This window comes from Echiichthys vipera (assembly GCF_963691815.1).
Source record: "Echiichthys vipera genome assembly, chromosome: 14".
Lineage (NCBI taxonomy): Eukaryota > Metazoa > Chordata > Actinopteri > Perciformes > Trachinidae > Echiichthys > Echiichthys vipera.
In genome coordinates, this window is record NC_139839.1 from 19,595,319 (window position 1) to 19,622,061 (window position 26,743).

A 26,743-nucleotide genomic window follows, 5' to 3' on the forward strand; every position below is an offset into this window, starting at 1 on the left:
CTTCATTGGGTACAGAGACAATTTAAAGTGTAATTTGAATATACATGCACCCCACAGTCTTTTTCGGCGTGAATATACATCAATAAGCCATTGAGACAGTTTTTTTTCGTTGATCACCTGTTAACAGAGAAATCCCTGAGAGTCGCTAACAGCCGGATATGGCTAACACTGAGTAGCTCAGGGCCTGTTTTTAACCTCTAATATTGCTCAAAATAGCACCAAACCTCTGCAGTAGAATGATAACAGTCCCTACACATAAAACGAAGCACCAACAATGTACTTAGCGAACCCGTTCAATACTTTCCTTCTTGAACTGAACTCCAGTGCATTTGGTAATCGAACTGTATGGAATGCCTCTCAATATGGACATAGCTAACGCTGCTATGGCTTGTAGCATTGTAAAAGAGACTTTTTTTAATAAACTCTGGGTTCGCTAACTACATTGTTAGTGCTTTGTTTTATGTGTAGGGATACTTGTTGCTATTTTGATAAATATTAGTGGTTAAAAAAGGTTGTTTTGGATGGTTCAGTGCTCTGCCTGAGCTAATCAGTGTTAGCCATGTCTGGCTACTAGCGACTCTCCGGGATTTCTATGTTAATAGGTGATCAATGGAAAAAAACTGTCTCAATAGCTTTTTTGATGTATATTCATGCTGAAAAAGAGCATGGGATGCTTTTACGCTGGAATTACAACTTGAATATATACAATGAATATGTGAAATAAATAAGTGAAAAAAGAAAAAAAACTTTAATTTAACCATACGGCATGAAGCTGAGAACAACAAAAAATGTGTATTGTCTTTTTAGGCATGGGGGGCCATTTAAGTCTGTAGAATATCAGGGCAGTTATGATATCTGTAAGGGCATATTCATAGACACAATTTGTACTAACTAAATAGTTCTATCATTTAAGTTTGTGTTATATAGGCTGCTTAAATGTGGTTGTGTCCACTGTGTCAGAGATTACATTCACATCATACTACTGTGAAGATAAAATGAAGGTTGCAGGATAACACTGCACACTCTGGTTTAATTACATCGTTTTAACATCTTGTGCTGTTCACCCTGAGGTGCTGCTCTCAGTTCCTCACAATATACTGTCCTCAATAGTGAACCAATACCCACGCTTTATCTGCACAGACTAGCTTCTAAGCACGGAAATTCCTGTGGGTTTGTGGTTTTCTCCGGGCTGTTTGAACTTGTTTGGCTTTAGTTTCCTGCTCTGAGGTCAGTGTCCAGCTATGGCTGTGTGCTGAGGCACTTTGGATAATTACTTCTGTGGATACATCTGCCCTTTATAGTGTTTTATAAGTAATTGTGAAGACATCCAACACCTGAAGTGTTTATTTATGAATCCTATTTCTGATAATAACGATGGACTGAGTCTAGCAGATTGCTTCTTTCTAAAACAATATTTTTTTTATGGCCTTATATCTTGTCCATCCCTGCTAGCAATGATTGAAGTGCTGCAGTGGTCTGGAAATATTTTTAAAGGGCAGCTTTAATAATCAATAGAAGGCCATCCAGTGACTTGGCTTATAAAATCGATAAGTCACTTGGAGCTACTGATGCATTCAGTTCAATTGGCCATTAAAAATAATGAATCAAGAACACTTTTTTGACACATTAAACTGGTTTGATTTTACAACTTTATGACGTTTTTCTGAAATTCTAATATTATAATGTATTATGACAATCTTGATCTGAACACATCTAAACCATACACAGTCCTTCATTTGGCTTATCAGATCCCAGTAAGCCTTCAGCGATGATGAAGAGAGCTGATGCAATCATCAGCCCAGTATGAGCATGATGCCCTCAGGACTGACCTTGTTATTACAGGGAGAGGACCTACCTAATGTTACCTTCATTAACCAGAGGTTGACGTTCCAATGTCGTTGGAAAGCATCTCTAGCATTTTGACATACAGTCTCAATATCTAGTGGAAGAGCCAGTGGAAGATATTTGTATTATGTAGGAATGGCATGATGTTGTACATATAGATGATGATTTAAAGAGAGATATTTGCCAAGACAGACACCTGTAATATGTGCACCAGCCTGGTTTATTCTTAGTATCTAAAACTAAGTTTAGGGGGTCTCTACAGGTGAAAAGGGTAAAGAAATCACTCATGTCACCATGACATTTAAGACACAACTTACATTAGGACAATTATGTTTTGTATTTTACAAGTTTTTATGAATGTAATGTTTGAATATGCAAATTAATGAGACATTCTCTTATCCTACATCCCCAGAACAGAAATCAAAACATTGGATAAAGTCAAGTTCAAAATTCTTGTTTCATTTTGTTGACATATAAGAGTCAAAATGTTTTTTTTGAATTTTGGATTTTGGATATGGGGCAGCACGGTAGGGTGGTGGTTAGCAGTGTCGTCTCACTGCAAGAGGGTTCCTGGTTCAAATCCCCAGATTTGCATGTTCTCCCCGTATCTGCGTGGGTTCTCTCCGGGTTCTCCGGCTTCCCCCCACAGTCCAAAGACATGTGTTAGGTTAATTGATTACTCTAAACTAGCCGTAGGTGTAAATGTGAGTGAGAATGGTTGTCTGTCTCTTTTTATTTCTATGTGCCCTGCGATAGACTGGCGTACTGTCCTGCCGATCGCCCCTACTAAAAAATATGAAAGTTTGGTTTATGTGAGTGCTATGCTTTGTTTTTGCCTGTAGTGTCTCACCTTAACTGAAGAGAAATGACAATCATGTAAAGTAGACTGTCTAGTTATTTGTTAAAGGAAGTCACATCTTACAATAAATGTAATATGTTGTAAGATGTAATCATACAGCATGTAACAAGTTTATGATAAGCCAATATTTGTTTTATTGTAATAATGGCCATCATGCTACACTTTTTTTTCTCTTTTTTTTTCTTTTTTTTAATATTTCACCTATCACAGTGCTTTTACTTTCCTTTGATGTTTGGGAAAAAAATGCCCCACAGTCATCAAGAACCTACACATTTTCCATTTGCTAAATCCACTCTAGAGTTTGTGTTAACAAGACTGACAGTTGTTTGGTACTTTCTTACATTTAATTTCTCCTATTTCTGTGCTGGCTTACAATGTACAAGGCTGATGGGCTTTTCTTGGAAGTCCATATACTAGTGGTTACAGAGGTGCATGATAGCCAATGACATCTGTTCATGTTTGAAATCACATAGCCCCAGGTTAATGAGGGAGTAAGAAGGAAATAAAGTGTGCATAAAGATAGTGTCAAGGTGGAAAAGCAAAGGAATCTGCAGTCTTTGGAGGCTATGTTATGAAATACAGTAATTAAATCATGTTCAGAATATGTATGTATGCACACGGAGATAAAAGGAAACTCTAGACAGTCATTAATCTCACAGACATTTTGTTCCCATAGCCTGTGATTTTCCACTGCAATAAGAACTACTTTCAATCAACCAAATTACCTGCACTGTTTTACTCACTTCAAACAGCGGCTTCATTGTGACCACAAGATTGGTATCAAATGTGGACCGTAGCCAGATTTTAAAAATCTGCTTTATTCCAAACAGTGTTGGTTTGGCAGTGAGAGGTATGACAAATTGTTGTTGTGTTCAGCTGTTTTTTTTCACCAATCATTGCAATTATATTTAACAGTCGAGTGGAACCTCCTTTCAACCAGCAGATCATTACAACTTGTGCCAGAATTTTCAGAATGTAAGCTAAGTTTTGCATTCTTAAAGTAATTTATTAGAACAAGTAATGGTTTACCTCAGAAACGCCTCATACCCTAAAACTCAATCCACACAACATAGCAAACCAAGCTGGAAAGCTGAGCTTTAACTGTATTACTCATGTCAACAACCAACCTCTGCCAACATGTGTGATCAACAGCACCACCATGAATGGAACAAAATTAGAAGCTGTTCATACAGATAAATTCTCAAATTACTACCAGATGAGTTGGAAAGGCTTATCGAAGGGTAAGCTTTTCACTTTTTATAGAAAAGAAAAGTCTATTCATGAACACAATCCTTCATAGCAAAAAAAAAGTTGAAAGTCAATTTGTCAAGACACAGTTAAAATGATATTTGCTCAGTGGAAATGATTGACACAAGCAGGTTTCCTGTGAAAAATAGAGGTCAGCATATTATGGATTTCCTAGAGCTGGTTCTCGTCTACACTGAACTCTGACTTCTTGGCGGCTCCCACTGAGGTTCTTTATTGCCACTTGTGGAATTGCTGCTCCCTGCAAGTACTGTTGATATACTAGTGTCTGAAAAAATATACACATACTTTACAAGAATGGGTGTTTCTTTTATACACTGCATTTATTAATGAATCTACTTGCTTTATTTGTTCATTCAGTGTTTCATATTCCCATCATTAATTTAAGATATTAATCTTTTGGAAAAGGTGATGTCAAGAGGTACACTCCCATTTGATTTGTGGCTAATGCGTGCTGTAAGTGCACAGCAACTGAAAAAAGATCTAATATTTAAAATGAAGTATTATAATTTATAATTAAGTAATGTATTTCCACCAATGTAGCAGTGTGGCAGCAGCAGCAGCTTTTTTTTGATAAGATTTGCATTTGGCTCCTTGGCATGACTGCTGCTTATGTGACAGTGTGTGTGTGTGGGTGTTTGTGTGCCCGTTGCTGTTTTTGAAACAGTCGGACTGCTGCCTCAAGATTTGAAACCATTCTGAGACAACAACAAAACAATTGAGTGTTCTTTCTTTATAATCAATGTCAGGTTAGAGTGTTAATTTGTGAGAAAAGCAAAGTCACAAGCCACACTTTCATAACTTTGGTGGTCGATGCATTTCATTACTTACTTTTTAATCTTATCTTCAGTCTACAGTAAGACACTTTTCCAGTCAGGTCAGTCAGACTACCTCATATGTACCTCTGTATGGATATACAGTGCTGGGATAATCATGGGGAAAGATGGGTTGGTCTGTCACCTCCCCTTCCGATAGCTCAGTTATCTATTAGGCAAGGCCACCGTCACTTTATCTGTGGCTTAGCACGGCCCAAGACGATTGTGACTGGTTTAAAGAAAAATAGAGGCTGAGGGTACTCAAGGCAGCAGCCTCAGGTTCGACTCCAACCTCTGAACCTCACAAAACACAAACAAGCCAGAAAACATTTTCCCCCTATCCTAGAATGATGAACTTGTGCAGCCAGACCATGCTCCAGCGCTGTCGAGGTCTAGCAATGCGATACTAATGCATTTGTAAATATTCTCTATCCTGCATAAATTCTTTGTGCACAGAATCACATAGGAGTGAAACAGGTGGCAGACGGCTCGGATGGCAATATTACGAGAGGGTGTGATGTGCTCTGCATTTTGAATCAGAAAGAGAAGCCTATTTTGACTGTGTTCACCATCAATGCATTTGAAAGGAATTGTTAGACATTTTGGGAAATTCACTTAATCTATCAATCAAAATTTTTAATATCGGTAGGATGACTGCTAGTTGTTGTCTCGTGGCTCTGGTTTCGAGTGGTATCAATCTAACTAGAGGATATTAATACCATGGAGTGGGTATTTGCTTGCTCTCCGACAGTAGGGCTTATTGCAGAGCTGAGTGAGAGCCGTCTAACTCTTCTACTGCGCCGGTTATGAATGATGCCAGTTAAATTTGAGTGAATTTACACTAGCCTGTAATCTCCTGTGGCCGAATGCACCCTCTTATTAATGTCCTCGTGGACGATTAAACTAATGCTATGATTGTTTTTTTTCCAAAGACATCCAGTGCTGCGACCGCTCATTCTTCATCTTTATTAAAGAGACAGTAATTTAGAGGAAACCCTGAGCTTGTTTCTGTTTGGATTGATGTGTCTGTTGATATTGCTTAATACAGTAATACAGTGTCTGTCTCTGCCTGCACACATTCATGAAGTAGGACTTAAGTAACCAAAAGAAGTCCTGTGAGAGGGCTTTTAGTTTTGTAGATTGGTTTGGTGCTCAGGCGATGTCTCTCTCCCTTCACAGTATGGCAGCAAGTTCACATCTGGGCTGCCAATACCAGGGGCACAATTAAGACTGAAAATAAATGTAGGTCATGCAGACATGCACTTGTGACATGCAATGACGCAGCATGAAGCTAATATGATATTAATGTATTGACTCAGTTAGTGTAGCTGTAGATGACAGTTTTATTTCTGAAAAGCCTCAAAGGAGATGAAGGAAACATGATAAACTACAGATGGTCAAACACATACTATGTAGTCTGTTTAACTGTTTATTCTACAGTAAATACTGTACATTCATTGTAACTCTTAACTGATGAGAGCTTAAGACAATCGTTTTAAATCAGTTAATAGTAACAAAATACATATTTGACAGTTTCTCTCTCTATTCATGGGAAGTTTGCCTTCAATCTCTGCCAGAGTGATAATTAATGGCCTATACAGTCTCTTTACTTTCCACTGAACATTTAATGGAGTGAGGATAAGCCTGTCAGATGGGCTGCTGCTGGCCTTTCCAGGCACTTGTGCTCATATGGTGTTTCTCATCACAAATACAGGAGGTAACCTTGGCTAAAATGTTCATATGTTAAAGTAATATACAGTATATAGTATATATATATATATATATAGCAAAATGTGAGAGAATGCTGAAAGTTTTGACACAATCAGAGATGTTAGCAGTAAACAGTCCTAGCATAGCTGGGAATATGTCAGCCACACTTGACCAGCAAGCCAGTTTTATGTCATGTGTGGGCAAAACATTTTGATGAATTGAAGCAACAAAACAATATTACTGGATTCTTACAAACAGCAGAAATATAAGATGAAGATATGAAAAATGAAGCTTGGTTTTGGTTTGAAGAACATACCAAGACCACAGCTTATGTACCATTGACAGCCTGATGAATGTATTCTCTAGTTAAAATGTCCTGATGACCTAGTTGGCTCAGATGTGTACCAGCAATGTTCTGCTTTGAGTCTGCCCTTGGGACTTCATAGCTTCTTACCTTCCCAGTGAGCATTTAACAGCTGACAACCCACAATAGATCTTACTAATGGAAAGTATAATTGCATTGTATAATAAAGTAAAAAAAAACAAAAAAACAATATGGCTTGATACAAAGTAAAACATTGTGCAGGGGAGGTGAGAAGCCAAGAGAAGACTTATAGATATACCATCCCTCTGATTACACAAGTAACACTAAGCAGCAGTGAAAATGAGAAAAAAGGAGGGTGTAAGTATTAGGGCTGCCCCCGAACAAGGATTTTCTTGGTCGACCAGTGGTGGTCATTTAGAGCGATGAGTCGACTTATCGGCATATATAGGCGTTTAGGTGGTAAGTCATGTTCGAATAAAAGAAGAACCTGGCTTCTTGAAATACATACCTACAATTAATATTTGCACACAATTATCAGTAAAGGAGCTCCATGAAGTTTTTTAATTAAACGATTAATCAATTATTCAATCAACAGATTAATAATTGGCAACAGTTTTGATTACTTTTTTATGTTACTGACAAAAGTCAATATCTTTATTTTAGACTGCTGGTTGGACAAAATAAGTTATTTGTAGGCATTGTCTTGGGCTTTGGGAAACTGTAATGGGCATTTTTTGTATATAAAAAAACTAAACATCTATGAAAAAAATAGACATACTAATTGCTATCGGAAACGATCATTAATTGCTTTTCTAACTATTTCACAATCTTTCTCTGCATCTTGTAATATGAATCCTTAAGCTGTTTGTATGTGAAGCTTGCAAGCGCACATCTTGTGCATTCTCACTCTTTTCGTATCTTGCCCTGAACATCTGGGTGCTGCAATTGGGAGGTGTTATCTCCATGACCTTGACTCTCCTCCCTGCAGACTGCATCATTGTGCATTATGTTGTTAGATGGGTGCCAGAAGAAAGAAACTAGCAAATCTGTAATTAGAATTCTTCATAACCAGCATGTGATTAAAATCACCTGTATAAAAGGCAATTTAAGAAGTTCAAATGTGTTGGCACAATGTAAGAGAGAGAGTGTGGTTGCAGACACTTGCCCTGGCCACACACAGGGACACTGATACACAGATACGCAGACACACAGACACAGACACAGACACACGCACACACACACACACACACACACACACACACACACACACACACACACACACACACACACACACACACACACACACACACACACACACACACACACACACACACACACACACACACACACACACACACACACACACACACACATTCTTTCCCCCCACATACTTGAGTGAATGACAGTGTTCAACTGTTCCACTTAATTGTAGTTTATACAGCCTGAGAAAGAATGTCTGGCATTTATTGGTTGTCTGTGTTTTACTTTGCAAATGAATGAGTGTGTGTGTGTGTGTATGTTTGGAATATGTGATTCCATGGAGCGAGCATCACAAATGGTTTATTTTCCAAAAAGTTCTTTTTTTTTTCTTTGTTCCAAAAACAACCCAATGTTTAGGGAAATACACTAACTCGCTTTCATGCAGAGAGTGAAATTAAAAGATCAATATCACTCTGTCTTTACAATAATTATAAAGCTAAAGCCAGAAGCGGGTGTCTCACTCCTCATTAATTAGCATGTCATATCTTGTTTGTTTAATCCATTCAAAAACTGAAGTGGAAAAATAACAAGTTCAGGTCTGGTTTCATGGAGAACGGGTGGGTGGTGTGTGTGTGTGTGTGTGTGTGTGTGTGTGTGTGTGTGTGTGTGTGTGTGTGTGTGTGTGTGTGTGTGTGTGTGTGTGTGTGTGTGTGTGTGTGTGTGTGTGTGTGTGTGTGTGTGTGTGTGTGTGTGTGTGTGTGTGTGTGTGTGTGTGTGTGTGTGTGTGTGTGTGTGTGTGTGGGGGGGGGGGGGTGCTTGCTCCGGCTTCTTCTTTGACAGACATGAGAATGATATCAGTCTCATCTGACTCTCGGCTAGAAAGCAAATTAGTGTATTTCCCAAACTGTCGAACGTGTAGAAATATAAAAGTTAATCTGTTTATGGGGCTTTTCACTCGAAATTTCATGGCTATCGTTATTTACTATTATACTATATTAGTATTAATTAATTATGCATCGATACAGACAAATTTAGTGAGGTTAACATATAAATGTTTTTTAAAAGAAGTATTACTCTGAGCATGGTTTCGTACTCTAAATGTGCGAGTGACCTTTTATTACAGAGTCTGTACAGTGTTATAAAAAAGGTCCCTGGCGTCCATTTAATGAAGTGCTAAAACCACATTAGTTACAACTTGGCATTAGAAGACAGGATTTGTTTTGTGTTTGTCTGACATTTCTGTATAATCAGATGTACTAAAATTACCAAAGGTGGTACTTCTTAAATAAGTCATAGAGTGTGGTCTATACCTGAGATAAAGCCAAAGGTAGAGAAATGCCAACATCTGTCTAACCCCTGCTGGCCACTCTAATTCAAATGGTATTCATTGGATTTCTGTCTACTAACTAAACATAAAACTTCAGTAGTTTACGTACTTTAGTTGCGGTTTTCACTGCAGTACTCTTTGGCGCTATGGTGGTCTTTTTGTTTCCCTGTATAACTTGTCACATGTGTCTCTTAAGTGCTATTTAAGCTTCTAAATCTTAGTTTTGTTGATATCTGGCTTGTTCATCTAGTCTTGGATAGTTGTCTGTTCAAACATGTGGTGTCATTTGACTTACAAGGGTACTGCTTTGAGCTGAGAAGCTTCTGGAAATCTCTGTCTCACCATTAAAAGTGTGGGCTGATCCACAATCTAGCCCACGGGTCACAAAAAAAGAAAACTTAAATGACTTTTACAGACTGAAACAAAGGGATTTCCTTAACAAGACATGTTCCATTTACTGCACACTATTAAGCCTCCAACAAAATCTGCCTGCCATTATTAGCTGTGCCTGACTGCTACTCTGCACTCGAGCACAGGTAATCCCACAGTACCTCAGGTGGAGATTTACCATTTCCAGCTCTGTGGCTCTGCTAGGCTTGGTGTCAGAGTCACTGAGCAAGCTGTATGTGTCACACAGCTGTCAGCTGCAACAAAGAGTGACAGTCCACAGCATAAGTTACATTAATAAATGTCACCCACTGCTTCTCTAGTACTTGCTTATTTGGGAAAACCATAGAGAGACAATTATGCACATTTCTCCAAGAAGTGAATTTGGGCTTTGTGTGAAAACTGACAGCTAGTGTGACTTCTAATTTGATTGTGATATTTAATATTTTCTCTGTATATTTCTTTGGTCTGGTTCCAAACAGTCATAGTATCCTGCCCTCTAAATACATACAGTACTGTACTGTGAATTACGCTGAGGTAGGTCCAAGACCACCGACGTTGCAGTAAATTACAGTCATATTTGTCACATTGGGTTATTAGAATCTCAGATTTGTTGTTTCAAATCCCCTCGCTTCCCTCTTTATCACCTCTTCTTTTCCTCCCCATTTCCCCCTATAATTTACCCCCTAAAGCCTTCTTTTCTTACTCACATATTCACCAAACCTACTGTAATAAAAAACAAAATACCTAGCTTGTTTTTCCAACGTACGAAAGCTTTCTACTCTGTTTCTTCACATTTTAGTTGATTCTCTAGAGAGACACACAGTTGTTGGGGAAAACAGAATCTCTACCCACGTCCAACTCACTGACTGAGAAAAAACTACACAGACATGTGCCTTTCACTTTCATGTGTGCTGCTCTTCATTTTCTTTCTCTGCCTAGATCTTCACAAGACAACAGAACTGCCTCAGGGATGACTGACAGAAAAAAACATATTTATAGTGGCACAGGTGCTACAAATGACCTTTGGTGTGTATGTATGTACTCCATTGTACATCTGTGTGCATGTTTTTGCATACTGATTGTAAGCTGGCTGCTGGCCCTTTGCAGATAAAGCCTGGTCTTCTGGGGGCCCACTTGTGGCTGGGCTGATATTGCCTTGCTGTAATGCCAGGGAGCTTAGGGAGGCGCATGGACCCTTAGGCATCAACCCAACACAATTAACACATGTAGGTAGCATGGGTGAATGACGGCCACAGCGGCCACCTTGTTTATATTGTTCTGTTGTAGGATTAAAGGTCTGGACGTGTGTTAAATTGTGCTTAAATGGAATCTTTCTGCCCATTTTGGCTCACAGCTACATGGGCGGTTTTGCCCTTAATTTTATTTTTGGTTTGAAAAGCTATACATGTTGTTTTTAATGTTTAAGATTATTTCCCCTAATTTTAATCATGATTCAGATATAACTCTTTCAGCACCAAATGTGACGGTTAATGCTTTCATTCAGGCGACATCTGGGGGGCACATTATTAGTCTTAAGTCTTAGCCTTGTGGTTGAGAACCTGGTTGTGTGCTATTACCTTCACAGGTTGTGTTGTAGAAGAATCGGTTAACCAATTACATTAAAAAAATATTGGTTGGCTGGCCGACTAATTTAATGCAGATATTGGTGCCCAGAGGATGAATCCTAATAACCCTGGTAATCCCCTGACTTTTCATCTAGTGCTGCATCGCAGTCACTACATTAGTTTACGACTAACTACCTGCAAAACTAATGATAATGAGACATTATTGCCTCATCATCAGCACACTAACATTGTCAATGTAAGCATATCAGCATGCTGATTAGCATTTTGCTCAAAACACAGCTACAACCTCACAGAGTTGCTAGTGTACCTGCAGACTTGTTTTAATTAAGTTCCATTTGCTTCTATTACATTTGTTTTGGATACAGAAATCTCAGAACTACATCCCATAACCTTGCCAAAACAAATCTCAAACTATCTGCATTGGTACACTGGTGGTAAGTGAGACAATTAGTCATCTTGTAATTTGTGTGAACTTCCCAAAAATGCCTGTTGATGGTTTATACATTTCCCTCATTATTGCCTGAATAGTTAGATTCGGTCACTACCCATGTACTGTAGTGCTATCGCCACACACTTTGGAGTTACATTTGCAATATGCCAGATCAAAGAAAGGTGCTGCTTGAGCACAAACATGTTTTCGTGGGATTTTACTGAGCATTTTAGGTGGGTAATTACCTGCCCTTTGTACAATTCAACATTTTTGGCAGTTTTCACATTCATTATTATGTAGCCTTTTAGCTAGGTCAACCACTTGACAGCATTAAAGGAGAAACAGACAAAGGAAGCAAATGGAAGGAAAGAAAAAAACCTGAATGTAATAGTCAGGCAGTGGGAGGGCTTATCTCAGCAGTCCACATCCATTTACTGCTACCATCCAGGTAATAATAAGCCTTCAGATGGAAAACAGGCACATTTCAGCATGCCTTTCAGTTTGTAATAATAAGCTTGCACACTTTTTGTTTTTGACTTCTTTTGTGTAAGTGAGTTCCTTGTACTCTACCTCTTAAATACTTAAATACTTAAATACTTTCACACGTTCCTTAATAAGATCGCAAGACATCTACCACACTATCCAGTAAATCAAACTCACAACGTGTGTGAGGTGTTATCTATCTGGGCAAACACTTGTCTGTGTGGGATTTATTGGTTGCAGCACGAGTGTAGGAGCTCATCACTCTCTTGCACGGTGGTGATTATCTGCTTTACAGGGCCATTGGCACATTAAAGCGTGACCTGCTGAAGGCTGCTAGCTAGTGTTTGCTGCCCCATGAAAGAATAGAAAAGTGTTCCCACAGCAATAAAACAGGTAAACAGTAGTTATCATCTCTCTCTCTCTCTCTCTCTCTCTCTCTCTCTCTCTCTCTCTCTCTCTCTCTCTCTCTCTCTCTCTCTCTCTCTCTCTCTCTCTCTCTCTCTCTCTCTCTGTGTGGGTTGTTGGCAGTGTTTAGCACAATTGGTTGTGCATTTTGGTTTAGGATTAAGAGTGATTTTAAATTTGAACGAGATTCTGCAAATAATGACTCCTATAGCTGTTTTATAGAAACTGCGCCAGACGCCTAGCATTCACACATTACCGGAGGAGGAAAAGGAGAGAAAATTAGTGTGTGTCTGTGTGTGTGTGTGTGTGTGGACAGGGTTGGAGGTGGGGGTGCTGGGGGTTTGGAAAGAGATGGTAGGAATGTCAGAAGTGCAGAGGCATTGGAGTTGTGTACCTGGATCTCATTAGAGAGCCTTGCTTTGTCCGCTGCCTCACAGGGACTCATTGTTACACAGTATCTTTGAGAAGACCAAAATGACTGACATCTCAACAGTGTATTAGGGATTAGAGGTGATTTTGCAGTTGTTATTGTGAGTATGGTTGGTGGTATTGATTTGTCTTTCTATGTCTGATTTAACAATTTCAGAGGCTGTGTTAATACTGGCTCAAAATGATGAACACAAAGCATAAATAAAAGTATACTCCATGAGGGCAGAGGAGAGAGTGGGATGGGCATATGTGTCTACAATATATATATTTCCTTGGCCACTAATGAAGTGTACACTGAACATATGCCTCTCCTGTTATCTGTACTAACAGCAGTTTCACACACCTTTAAAACTACTGAATATTTAAATTAGTTAAATGAACACAGACATTGTGTTTAGCATTGTGTTGGTGGAGCCCCAGATAACACCATAATCCCATTATAATTCAGCCTGGAAGCTTTTCTCAAAAACTGCATATAAACATTTCTTTGCAAATACATGTTTTAAGGCTAGACATGTTTTGAAAGATATTACTTCCCGAGGATTTCACATGTCAGCATTGTTTTTTTTTTAATTTACAATGCCTCATGGGGTTCCAACTGCTGAAACAAAGGCAAAATATTTTATGAGCGACATGCAATTGTGTGGTAATTATATTGTCAAACTGGATTATTGTTAAATCAAGGCACTTGCACAGCAATAATAACGTGCCGTGTCTAATTCCTTTTGAGCTGCTGCAGTTTCGATTACTCCTTATTGTACAGAAGGATTGTTTGATGAATTATTTAAATTATTAGAAAATTATTTTCTTTTTTATTTGTATGCCATTGACAAATACAGTAGGTCTCAGTAAAGTGTAACTAGTTATCTTCTTCGCTTATGTCACCTTTGCACCCTTCTTTCCCTCTAGGGTCTCGTCTTCACCAGGAAGACTTCCCTCCCCGCATCGTGGAACACCCCTCTGACCTCATTGTGTCCAAAGGGGAACCAGCCACACTCAACTGTAAGGCAGAGGGCCGTCCAACCCCCACGGTGGAATGGTTCAAAGATGGGGAGCGCGTTGAGACGGGTCGCGACAACCCCCGTTCACACCGTATGCTGCTGCCCAGTGGGTCCCTCTTCTTCCTTCGTATCGTCCACGGACGACGGAGCAAACCCGACGATGGCAGCTACGTGTGTGTGGCCCGAAACTATCTGGGCCAGGCGATCAGTCACAATGCATCCCTGGAAGTAGCCAGTAAGTGCTGTTGTCATTTGTTGTGGCATTTGGGTTGGTATCTACATGTTACATTGCGAGCTTTGGTAATTGTGTTAAAAACAATTCAAAACACATGCACACAATACTCCAGCAGAGTGTTATCATCTCTAATACCCAGGCATAATACCCAAATTTAAGGATTTAATTATATTTTGACAATTTTAATTGACTTCCCAATTTATGAATCTGCATGAAGATAGCAGATATTTTAATACCCGTCTTCAAAGAAATTATGCATTTGCAAGCAATATTTCTTCAATATAACCAGTAGATAATTTTCTAAATTAAGTCCTGAAGCAAGAATAACTAAAAAACACACTGAGTGTGAGCTCACATTCAACTAAACCAATTGCATTGCTATAATTTTACATGAAGCATTCTACCTAATAGCATGTTTTATTTTGTTACTTTCCTTCCAAATAGGTCATTTTTATGGTTGAGGGACAGGTGGAACTTAACTATGTGAGCCACCTGTCAGACATGCAGCAGCTGTGTGTCTGCTTTAGTCCCAAAGTTTAAACAAGTGTGTTCACAACAGGTGACAGTGTCAACCCCGCTGAATTGTAGAGCTTTAAGTGTCAAGTGTGGTGGTGCCAGTTAAACAACCTTTCACTGCAGTATGTCTTATGCAGGAATCTGTAAGGTTGCATGCAGCAGCCAAACGTGTGTGTGTGTGTGTGTGTGTGTGTGTGTGTGTGTGTGTGTGTGTGTGTGTGTGTGTGTGTGTGTGTGTGTGTGTGTGTGTGTGTGTGTGTGTGTGTGTGTGTGTGTGTGTGTGTGTGTGTGTGTGTGTGTGTGTGTGTGTGTGTGTGTGTGTGTGTGTGTGTGTGTGTGTGTGTGTGTGTGTGTGTGTGTGTGTGTGTGTGTGTGTTTGTGGAGAAGAAGACAGAGGGCAGAGGGCAGAAGGTCAGGGCTTACGACCATCAGAATAGGCTCAGTGCAGATGGTCTGTGAATCCCTATGGGCCCAGTCCAAAAGCACTGAAATCTGGTAAACAGCATGAGTAAAGACTGCACTGAAAGAAGAAAGTGTTGGTGACAAGGGTTAACAACCACAGCCATGCCCTCACATGCAGCATAGCTCCCATCCTTTACTGTTGATCTCCCACATGCAGAGCTCTACCCAGGATCGTTCTCCTGGGCAGATATTTCGCAAAGTTTTTAGAATAATAATACCCCTGTAGTATCCGTTTCACCTTTTGAATTATAATGAAAGAGATGGTTAAACGTATCACGGTAATGCTAGATCAGCACTCCTACTCTGAGAAGCTCAGCCCTCTAGGGGGAGAGTTTATTATTCAGAGTTCACTAAATCTACTGTCAGGATTTAAGGTTGAGGAAGGGGGAACACAGAGAGGACTTGTTGAAGCTGCCTGGATGAGTTATGTCTCTCTGCTTCATCCTTCAGAGGTCACACAGATTCTTGGGTCACCCTGGGGCTGGATATTAAAACCGAACCCCCTTTGGCAAATGCTGCTGAGTTAGGGAGTTTGTAAGAGGGCTGAGAGTCAGGGGAGTGGTAAAAGGAGCATTGACCTTACTCTGTCAATATGACGTCACATCGTTTGCCAGGTCTTGTTAATGTGATAGCTGTTGATCTTGTGTAGTTTTAAATACTCAACAGGAAGTGTATTCAAAATAATGAGTGTGTTTCCCACTGACATGTTCTTTGTTTGATATCCAGTAAGCTGGTGTTGTTAAAGCATTTGCTTTGACAAACAGCCTGTTCACACACGTATCATTAAGTATCATATTCGTTCACTTTGTTACGTTTGTTACTCCAAATTACTCACACAATAATACTATGTGATGTCTCACAATAAAAGAGAAGAAATCGAAAGCAAAACATGTTTCCAGTATAAAGAGTAGCCACAATCACATATTACATATTATTATTATTATTATTGTTATTATTTTTATGTCTGTATCATAAAATGCTATCACTTTCAAAATACACTGGATGTTCACTGAATTCCTCCTGCTTCATGTTGGCATGTCAAGTGCACACAACAGCTGAGCGTGGCGCTAGAGCATGTGCCAAAGTATTTGGCCCTTCTGTATCCTCTGCAGTTGATCACTCACAGGTCTACTATACAGGTAAAACACAGTCTGTTTAATTCCCAGCATCACATCTGCACATACATATGTGTCTTTTGATGAACACACCTGGTTGGGTGTTTGTCAGTGTCACAGGCTGGAGGATGATCTGAGATTCACTCGGTCACTTGTCTTTTGAAAACGATTTGTGTGTTTTTTTGTCACTAAACTGTGTTGCTTTTTGGTCAAAATGCACAGACACACTGAAGCGTGCATTCTCTGTTGTGCACGGTGAATGCTTGTTTGTTTCTTTGTTTTACCCAAATTATCTTTTTTGATTCTATTTTATTGTTCTCTGTTCTGAAACAGAACATTCCCCTGGGTGCTCTCAGTGTCATCTGTAACTTATTTCCCAATTCACTGTCTATGGAGCAGAGTTATATTTTACTCTTGATGACATCATAAATGTACGTATTAGCACTCTAGAGTTGCTTGTGTTTACTTATATTTCTGGAATGTTTTAGATCTTAGGAATAACATGTAAACATTTAAAAAATGACATTAGTTCCCCTTTAAGATGCTGTTGATGGTAAACTTTACACCTGCTTAACATCAGCAAGGTACATGACATTAGCATTTACCTGAAAGCATTGCTGTGCCTCATGACAGCAGCCTCACAAAGCCACTAGCTTTGCTGCAGATTTTAAGTCTTCAGATGCACACATTATGCTTAAGTGTGCAATGCTATTGTGTTTATATAAAAAACTAAAAAACACTTATGATGGCATTAGTCAATACAATGAATAATGTATGCTCTTCATCTGTCCCTAACAATAAACGTCAAATAGTCATAGTTAATATACATGATTAGCGGCCTTGAATATTTGTCACATTATATAATATGATGTGTTCATGGACTTGGCTACCAAGGCAGGGAAGACACTGCAGCATGTTGACAAAAGTTCCACAGAGCAATATTCATTTGATCTTGTATCGAAAAATTTTATGTGAAAGCTACACTGGAAAATGAATTACTCATAAAAGACTCAACTCGATTCCAAAGAAATTTACCATATTATAACTTGTTCTAATGCCGCTTTGATTTAAGTGAAGTTAGGGAGAGATGATGAAATGTCATGATGGCTGACAAAAGACAGGCTGACAGGCTGAAAGTGATGGGAGCAGGAAAGGAACGAGTGGCAGAGACAGACGGGAACAGAAGAGAGAGGGGAATAAGTGTCTGTCCTTGAAGGCACAGAAGTGAAAGTAGTTTGCAAAAAATTGAGGTGACATGGCAGCGACAGTGACAGATGTAGTATGTGCTGGTTCCTGAAACGTGACCACAGGGTTGAAATACTGTGTAAGCACACACACACACACACACACACACACACACTAGTGGAGCCCTTTCTGAAAGTGAAAGAGATGAAATGAGAAAAAAAAAACATATAACTTAGTTCCTATCCAATAAATGTCACAGCAGACACTCAGCATATTTTTTTTCCTGCCTGCAGGGACCCTAGAGGACCCTGGGAAATGAACATATGTCCTATTGACCTCAGCCACTTGATTCAATCATGGAGCGCTTTATTGAGGTGAAGGCAAAGTCACAGCCTGTGTACTCTAAAGGTTATTGGATAGAAGACCTGTTTTTAGGTTCAGTAAGGGAGAGTAATAAATGAGATTCTTCAACTAATTGGACACTGCCATTTGCTAGAGGAAAGTGAAGCTTGTGCCAAGGCTGAAGGTTAGACCACAACACTGCAGTGATGAAGTAATGAGCCACAGGGAAAGACAACGATACAGCCACTTCACTGCTCACAAATGACAGAGTATGAAGAGAAAGGCAGAAACATCCCCACTGATTCCCCCGTTTCTAGATAATTTTAGTTTTCAATTTATATTAAATACATTTGGACCAACACGCATTTGCAAGACGATTGCAAGGCACAGCTGCCAATGCCAAAAGATCAATCATAGCATTCTGAATACTGTATATACATACATGTATATATGTAAACATGCATTGTTCGGATATGAACAGATAATGTGCTCAGAAATTATATGAACAGAAAGTTTTTATGGTAAAAGTTTAAACTTTTTTTTTGAAGTTGGGTTCAAATACAAGCCATAACTTATTATTCGAGCTGTGTATTGGGAAGAATCTGGCAACATAATACGTACCATGATATAGGGGTTATAATTTTATATATTACTATACCGTAAGCAAGTCGATATATTGCTCACAGTCATATATAAAAAGCACATCACCATATGCATTTGTTGTTACATCGGAGTGAAACAGTCACATGGCAGAAGACACAATACAATACTGCTACGCTAGCGGTCAAGGATTTAACCAAGGATTTAACCAACACAAATCTTTGCATGTAAACGATACACAACATAATCGATAAAGTGTTTAAGACATAATATCACAATACTCTGGTGTATCAATATTTTCTTACACCCCTAATATGTTATGGCCAACTAAAACAAATATATGTAAGATGATTATAAATGGCAGTCGAAGAATTTAACACAGAAAATGTAGCAGTAACTTGTGGTGCATTCCCTGCTTACTTTCGGTATGAATCCAAATACAGATATTTTTGTGACATATACAAATACAGACACAGATAGAGTCGTGTTACACCTGTTATATTGTTACATTTCATGTAGCATACATACACTATGTTCATGTAGAAGACTTTACTTGGTTCAATTTTGCACCACATAGTAGAAAAAAAAACATAGTAACCACTATCAAACGGGATTTGTATCGCTGTAAAAGCCTTGTTTCCTCATTTCAGGCTTTCTCCAAGTAAATTAAATCTATTAAAACAGATTTCAACTTGTCACAAACAACTCTACGCTTCTTAGATTTTTTTTAATAAAACAAACATCTCCATACTGTATTAATATTTCATGCAGTTTCTATTCATATCTTGACTTTTCAAGATTCAGTGGGAGACGTGATGGCGTGTGGTAATTATATAAATGCATTTACTTGACGGACATGTTCGCTGTAACACAGCACTCTCTGAAGTGGATCATGGGATATGCACAGCTCAGTCTGACTGTGAGATTGACAGCATAAGGTGGGACCCCTGGTCTGTCTCCCTGTCCGCTCCTCTTTGATAATAATCTTATGGTAGAAACTAGCAGTGCAGATGATGTTCGTGGCTGCGAAGAGAGAGGCAGATTGTCAGAGGTCATGTTATTCCTCTGCCTGCCCCTATCCATTAACTAATGGCTCCCCACTTCAAATGGCTGTCACTGTCACTGACTGCATCCTGTCTGTAGTCACTGGATAAAAGCAATAACAGATCCTAAGTGGCAGTAAAGCAGTATGTCTCTGGGAAGTTGTCATTTTCTCTCCATGTGGACTGGGGAGTGATATTGTTTGATAGACAAACACTGACACATTGTAAATGCTCTTCATCCACAGCCACATAGTTAGATATCAGCGTTCGCTTCCAATTGCGTGGGACCGTCTATGAATGCTGTTCTAGCTTTTCGTACCTCATCTGGTTTTTCTGCTCCCTTGTTCTCTCTCAGTTGGCCTACGGTTAGATCAGTCAGTGAATAAGTATCACACTCCGGGGACAGCTGGTTTGTGTTTACAGTCTGGAGACTGGGGCGAGTGCACTGCAAGTATTGTCTAAACAATTTTAGTCGCTATATTCCCCTAGGTTCAGTGTTTCCAAGAGTCAGATTTGTGCCAGAGTGTCAAGACATAGGGAAGGAGTTTGTTTTGCTTGCAGCAGCACGGGGAAGGGAAGTACTCAAGAGCTTCTGACAAAGACCATATGGCTTTTGGGTGTTTGGCATTTGTTATCAGAATGTAAAGGTGTTCCGGTAGTGTGTCTTTGTGTACATTGTGTCAGGGATGTGCAGTATACTTATATGTGTCAACTGAAACACAACAGTCGCTACTTTGACAGAAAAGAAAGGACTGACTTTCACATCCTTACATTGTTTAGGAGATTATTGAATTACACCATTTTTTATACTTCTTTGGCAAAAGGAGCTACAGCAACAGTGACACATTGTAGCCTTGTCAATAATATATAAAATGTTGTCTAGGTTTATATGCGATAATAAGCTGGCATGCATTACACACACACACACACATACACACACAAACACACACACACACACACACACACACACACAAACACACACACACACACACACACACACACACACACACACACACACACACACACACACACACACACACACACACACACACACACACACACACAAAAACACCCCCCCCCCCCCTCCATATCATGCTGGATATCATTTTGTTGTTACTAATGTATTCATCTCTGGTTACTGGTGCAGAGACACTGTTTGGCTCGATCCATATCCCCTGACACTAAATATTTTCCCTCCTTTCCTGCTCAGCACTAAGCATCAATTCTGGTTGCATATCCCTGCAGCCTCAGAGCAGTACTGCAGCCAGATTTGGATCCATTTCCGATGAAACCCTGTGCGTGCTGTGTCATGTTACTCTGATGTCATGTGTATTTTACTTACCCCTTTGCTGATTTGTACCATGGCAAGAGAAATGTTGCCAGAGGGCGAAATAACCAGCACTCATGTGCTTAGCTGCAGAAGTGTTTCTTAAAACTGAAATTAATTAACAGTGAAAACCTATCATCAAGTCAACTTGCAACAAACCCTGTAATGACATAAACTATGACATGGCTATTGCGCCCTATACTTTACTTGTGAATTTGTCAGTGTGGAAGTATTAAGGGCTTATAGCATGGTTTAGTAATCCTACTGTCACTGAGAGAAGAGGCATGGTTGTGCATTTGCTGAGATATTAGCCTTATCCGTCCTCTATCCTTCACTCCACAACAACACAGTAAAAGGCACCCACCAGCCATATCTGTGCTTGGGGGTTAATGCTATCTTCCCCAGGAGTCAAAGGTTATGTCGCCTTTTCATTTCAACCTTAGATCAGTTTTCATTTGCCAAAGCTTTACGCCTGCTCTCTCAGAATATCTGCTGTGTGTTGTATCATATCACCTAAAAAATCAAGCGCAGTACAACTCTGACAGACTCTTCAGGGCGTGAAAATGAGAAAGTGAACATTCTCCCCAGATGTGCGCTGTGTAATTGTGGTTTGATGAATGTTTGTTAGTGTTCATGATTAAAATTTTTAGGCTATGATTAAGCTATTCAAAATTCCTATGTGATCTACTGTAGAAGAGGTGGACACTTTGCTTTGTTATTGCCAACCAGAATCAAATATTTTGAATGAATAGCAGACAGCCACATTGCATGGAAATTCAACTCAGTGTTTGTCTATTTTTACAAGGTTTTGAAGCAATGCAGACATTCACAACATGCACTCTTCGCTTAACAAAGGAATACATTGTCATTACATATAGATGTTTTACTTGCTCTTGGCTTTCAGCAGTTTCTGCTGGCACAGGGGCTCTTTCATCACATACGCACAATTTAAGGGTTAGGTTAAGGCTGCATTTATATTAAAAAGACTATTGTATTATGTATTCAATTATTGTTGGTTCTATGTTGTCCGACCAATTTAAATTTAAAGTTAAAGTTGAACAAAAATTAATTTGCATGTTTTCTTTTTCTGCTACATTATACAGATGTTATCGGTAAACCATATGTCCTGTGTTCTTATTTGAAGAATCAAAGAAAATCAGAATTTAAACACAATTAGTTCTCTATCTACACAAAGGGATAATTTGTTTTCCAGCCAATCAAAACATTTCATTTTAAACCACATGTGCATAAAGCTGGAACGTTACTGTTCTATCCAGCCAGACAGCAGCCAGTTACACAACATGAGTCACATATTTTAAGCCTTCCTGCTAGAGTTGTCTCCAAATCTAATTTACAAAAATGAACACACTTCTTGTCCTGCACCTCAGCTCGTTGAACGAGCAAACAAACAAGAATTCCCGGGCGAAGTGCACTGTTAACGTCAGGTTGTGGGCTCGATATCTAATTAGCTGGTCAGCTGCAACATATTAAACATAATGTAAACTTACCTGCAGTTATCATGTTAGATGATCAATGTACATTCTGGTGTGGTCCTTACTCTTAACTAGCACTGCTAACAACACACAGAATGTCATGTCTTGTAAGCTACACAGGTCAATTAACTTTTTTTCTTATTCCTCTGAGACTTTCAAAACTAATTATAAATGACATTATTTTTTGAGTGCATAAAGGGATGACTAAATGTGATTTCAGTTGGACTTCGATTACCAGTGTGGTTAGGCCTTTAAACAATTTTTCTACACATTTTAGTACGCTCTAATGTAATGCTCCCACAGAACAGGAATGTCATGGCGGAGTAATGATTTGAGTGAAGAACCATGGTGTGCTCTCATGCTGAATTGTGCATGTTCTAAATGTCTAGCTGACCTTAATTTCAGATTGGGTTGTCGGATCTACTTGCATAATATCGATCAAACATTACATCCAAACTTGAGCATTGAGGCATGCCATGCATAAATATTGCTGATGAAACATTGAAGACTTAAACTCAGTACTGTACTTTACAGAAATAACCCCACTGAGAAGGAGTCAGAGACAGTTGCCAGTGCGGCTGCAGATTATTAGACTGTTTATGCAGCATTGTTCCTACTGCTTACCCACCGCAACCAAAGATTTTGGTATCTGCTCTAATAGGCTGCAGATGTGGTGATTTAAAACACGCAGCAAAAGGGGACAGAGAGTGAGAGAGAGGGGGGTCCTCAATAAAAAGCTGAATAATGAGGTGAACAGTAACAAGACACTAATACCATGTGCCTGCTCTGTTGTCAGTTCTGCATCCCCTATTTTCTGCCATTTTCTTCCTTCTCCTTCTCCTCCTTCTCCTGCATCGCTTCATCTCTCTCCTGTGGGAATACTTTGGAATGTGCAGACAGGTTTGTGACGAGAGCTGCTGTTGTCGGAGCTCCTTACTGAAAGCTTTGATGACCAGTGATGTGTTCCCCATTATCCTCACTATATACAAATTGTATGTCTATCTGTGTAAGTAGCCCAGTATGCAGAGGCAGACACTAGAATAGGGAGCTGTTTGTTTTCATGTTGATGCTGCTCTATCCTTAAAAACTAGTGTTATTTTACATTAATATTGTTCCTTTTGGCATCTCGTTACTTAGATTACATACATTTATCAGCATCTGATACAAAAAATGAAATAGTGTAAACCATTGCGTGTTAACTCATATAACCACACACCTTTTTGAACATCAACAGCCATTTGTGATGTTGACATTGTGGAATTTAAATAGGCAATTTCAATATTTTTCCAATTAATTGTATTGCTATGTGTGGGTGCAGTAATAATTAATATTCACACTCTCTGTGTTTGTTTAGCTGGCAGCTTCCTTCCACATCCAGAAACCAAATTCATTTTGTCTGTGTTATCAAGGCCAGTATTCAAGGTCTCAGCTTTATTATGAGAGTTTACATATGAGAGTCTTCTTCAATCTACTTCTACCTACAGTAGCAATCTGGTATGAGTATCTACAAGCACCATTACAGTACATGTTTACAAGTAGACTTTACATTGCATTCATTCTCTCAAATATATGAAAGTATAGTATCTTCCATTGCCATAGAATATGAACAGATGGAATATTTCATTATGCAGAACTCCCTCTGCCAATAAAACCATCCCCCCTGTTTGCACAACCTTGCTCAATCTCTGTTTTTCTCTGAGGAAAAGTCCCTTTTACTTTTTCTCCCAGACTTCCCAAGGCTATTGCGTAGATATAACAAAGAAGCACAGATGCAGACGGCATGAGATGAGGCACTGGGAGCTGAAGGAGTGGATAAAGCTAAGAGGTAAAGGAAAACCAAGAGACACTGAAGAGGGGCTAAGATAATTAAAAGGATCTTCAGAGCCCTTAGCAATTGTGCTTCTCATTCATTTATACGCATATAAAAGCCTCTCCACACACATGCATACACCTATACCCAAATATGTGATTTTTATTTTTAATTTTTTTTATGTTTTTCATGCTACATTTAGAACATAAATTTGTGTCTCCTCCCCACCCATATATTTAATGCGGTTAATGCAAAGCACGTCTGGATTCAACTCATTTTCATAACAGCAATCTACTCGCAATTTATCACAATCAAGCATGAAAATATGCTATTATGCCCCTGAAATTATTTTTTTTAGGTCTAATATAACATTTCTCCAGGAGAACAAGGCTGTAACATGTTTTAGGTTTAAATGTCATATAGAAATATGTCCATGCTACTAATGAAAATGTTTCCTGCTGAAATCTAGTCGTATTTATAGATACACTATCTGTATCTATAAAGACTCTTTCTCACACACACACACGGCCAATGCAAGTTGTGAGTTTCCAGCTCATATATCAGACTAATGTGATTCTAATATGTATTCATAGTTAAGGATGGCAGGGAGCTGATATTAATGTGCATAGTGATTGATCAGCTTCTTACCAGTGATATAATTCACTTATTTTAGAACAATGAATGTCACTGCCACCCTGCACTGATGAAGTGGGTGTTCCTGGGGCCTCTAATCACGACAGTCCTGTCTCAGGTTTCTCATGTCAGGGGGAAGAACAGCTGAATTGACTGTTTGACAACCTGTCAGCAACTGGTTGGCCAACAGGATAATATGTGTGTCGGTAAAGAATGGAAGATGAGATAAATGCCAACTGTTATGTGAATGGAACGGTCTTTCTGACCACTCCTATTCTACTTCTTACTTGAGGGTAAGGTAGGTGGAAAAATACCTGCCAAAATCACAATTTCTCTGGATCAAAATAGGATTTAGTAAGTTAGCTAGTAAATTTGTTTATTTTACCAGTGATTTATGCACAACACAACTGATTGACCCTATAGCTGCTTGTTGGTCATGCTTTGTCAAAGCTAAAGCAGAGCTAAAAATTGATTCTACAGGCCATACCAGGATTTCTGCACGCAACATTTATCTCTGCTGTCTGTTTTATTGCCTTCTGACATTGTTTGTGCAATCCCTTCTCGCATGGCCTTCATATACTGTGCAAGCCATGAGAAATGTGTTGCTAAAGGTCTTGCAAGGAAATGTCGACAGGCAATAAAACATACGACACCCACCACAGACATGCACATCTTTTTTGTACACTCTGTATTTTAAGTGTGAGAAGCCTCTTGAGATGAGAGGTGGTTTAATTGACAGCCTCTTTCACTCACTCGTCCCCCTCACTGACAGATGAGGAAGTTTTTACACTAATAGCCGTTGGACACCTGTGTGTCTTGTCACTTTTTCCTTGAGGTTTGTTGACAGTGTGTGCAGAGACAGTGAGTGTGATGTAGGAACGTTGTCAGTATATTCTCGCTGTCACCTCTTCGCTCTCACTCACACAATGTGACATTTATAAATAGAGTATGTCGAAGTAATTTTTTAGTGTTGTTGGCATGCATTTCTGTCAGCATTTGTACCTCTGAAAAAAGCAAGCAACATATTTTGGCTTGGAGACTGAGATGTCGATCTACATAGAGCTTTTCATACATTCTATTCATACATTTATTTTTGATGCACAATTATACTTAGATTCACATGCAGTTTATCATCTTATTTGTTTTTTGTTTATCTCAGGTTCACAGTGTGCCTTTTCCTGCACTTATCTTTTAATACGTTGATAGAATAAACTAGAGAGTCTGAAGAATTCATGTGAAATATACTGTAGTCAAGAGTACTGTAAGTATTTGGTTTAGGACATTCATTTTTCATATACTTCACTATTTCTTCTCACTGTATTTTCATTCTGGGTTCTGCTTGTTTGAATAGAACTTAGCCTTGGGTCTGTCTCTCTCCGCCCTCTCTATCTGATATGGCTCTGTTGGCATTGATTGTGTGTGTGCGTGTGTGCGTGTGTGCGTGCATGCGTGTGCGTGTGCGTGTGCGTGTGCGTGTGCGTGTGTGTGTGTGTGTGTGTGTGTCTGTCTGTCTGTCTGTCTGTCTGTTTCACCGTCTCTAGCTCCGCTGCATGCTGAGAAGGCAGATATCTCTAGAGGTTCTTTAATAGAGCGGATAGTGTTGCCCGCCTCACATTGCCATGGGGGATGGTGTTGGGTATATGGGAGGGATAGCGAGGAAGAAATAAGGGAGATGATGAGGATCTCCATCGTTACACACAAATGCTCCTAGTTTTAGCGACAGTAATTGAATAGTTTCAGGAGATATCATGAGGAATGTATTCTAGCCCTACTTGCACTGGACCAGGTCAATGGGAAGGTTGCAACTGTCCGTTTATACATTTTAACCAAAGTTTATCATGATGAATTAAAGGGTCGGTTGACCCAAATTAAAATTATTCACTGACAGTGGTATCTAGCCATGCAGATAGA

The 26,743-nt window shown here is 39.2% G+C and overlaps 1 protein-coding gene across 1 annotated transcript in view; it reads left to right on the forward strand.

The window, feature by feature from the left end:
- The window catches only part of LOC310956592 (roundabout homolog 1-like), an 84,361-nt gene that overhangs the window by 11,417 nt on the left and 46,201 nt on the right, over window positions 1–26,743 (forward strand). Inside the window, exon 3 of the mRNA XM_083926881.1 lies at window positions 13,980–14,306. Coding sequence (XP_083783007.1) covers window positions 13,980–14,306 — 327 coding nt within the window. The remainder of the gene's footprint in view (window positions 1–13,979; window positions 14,307–26,743) is intronic.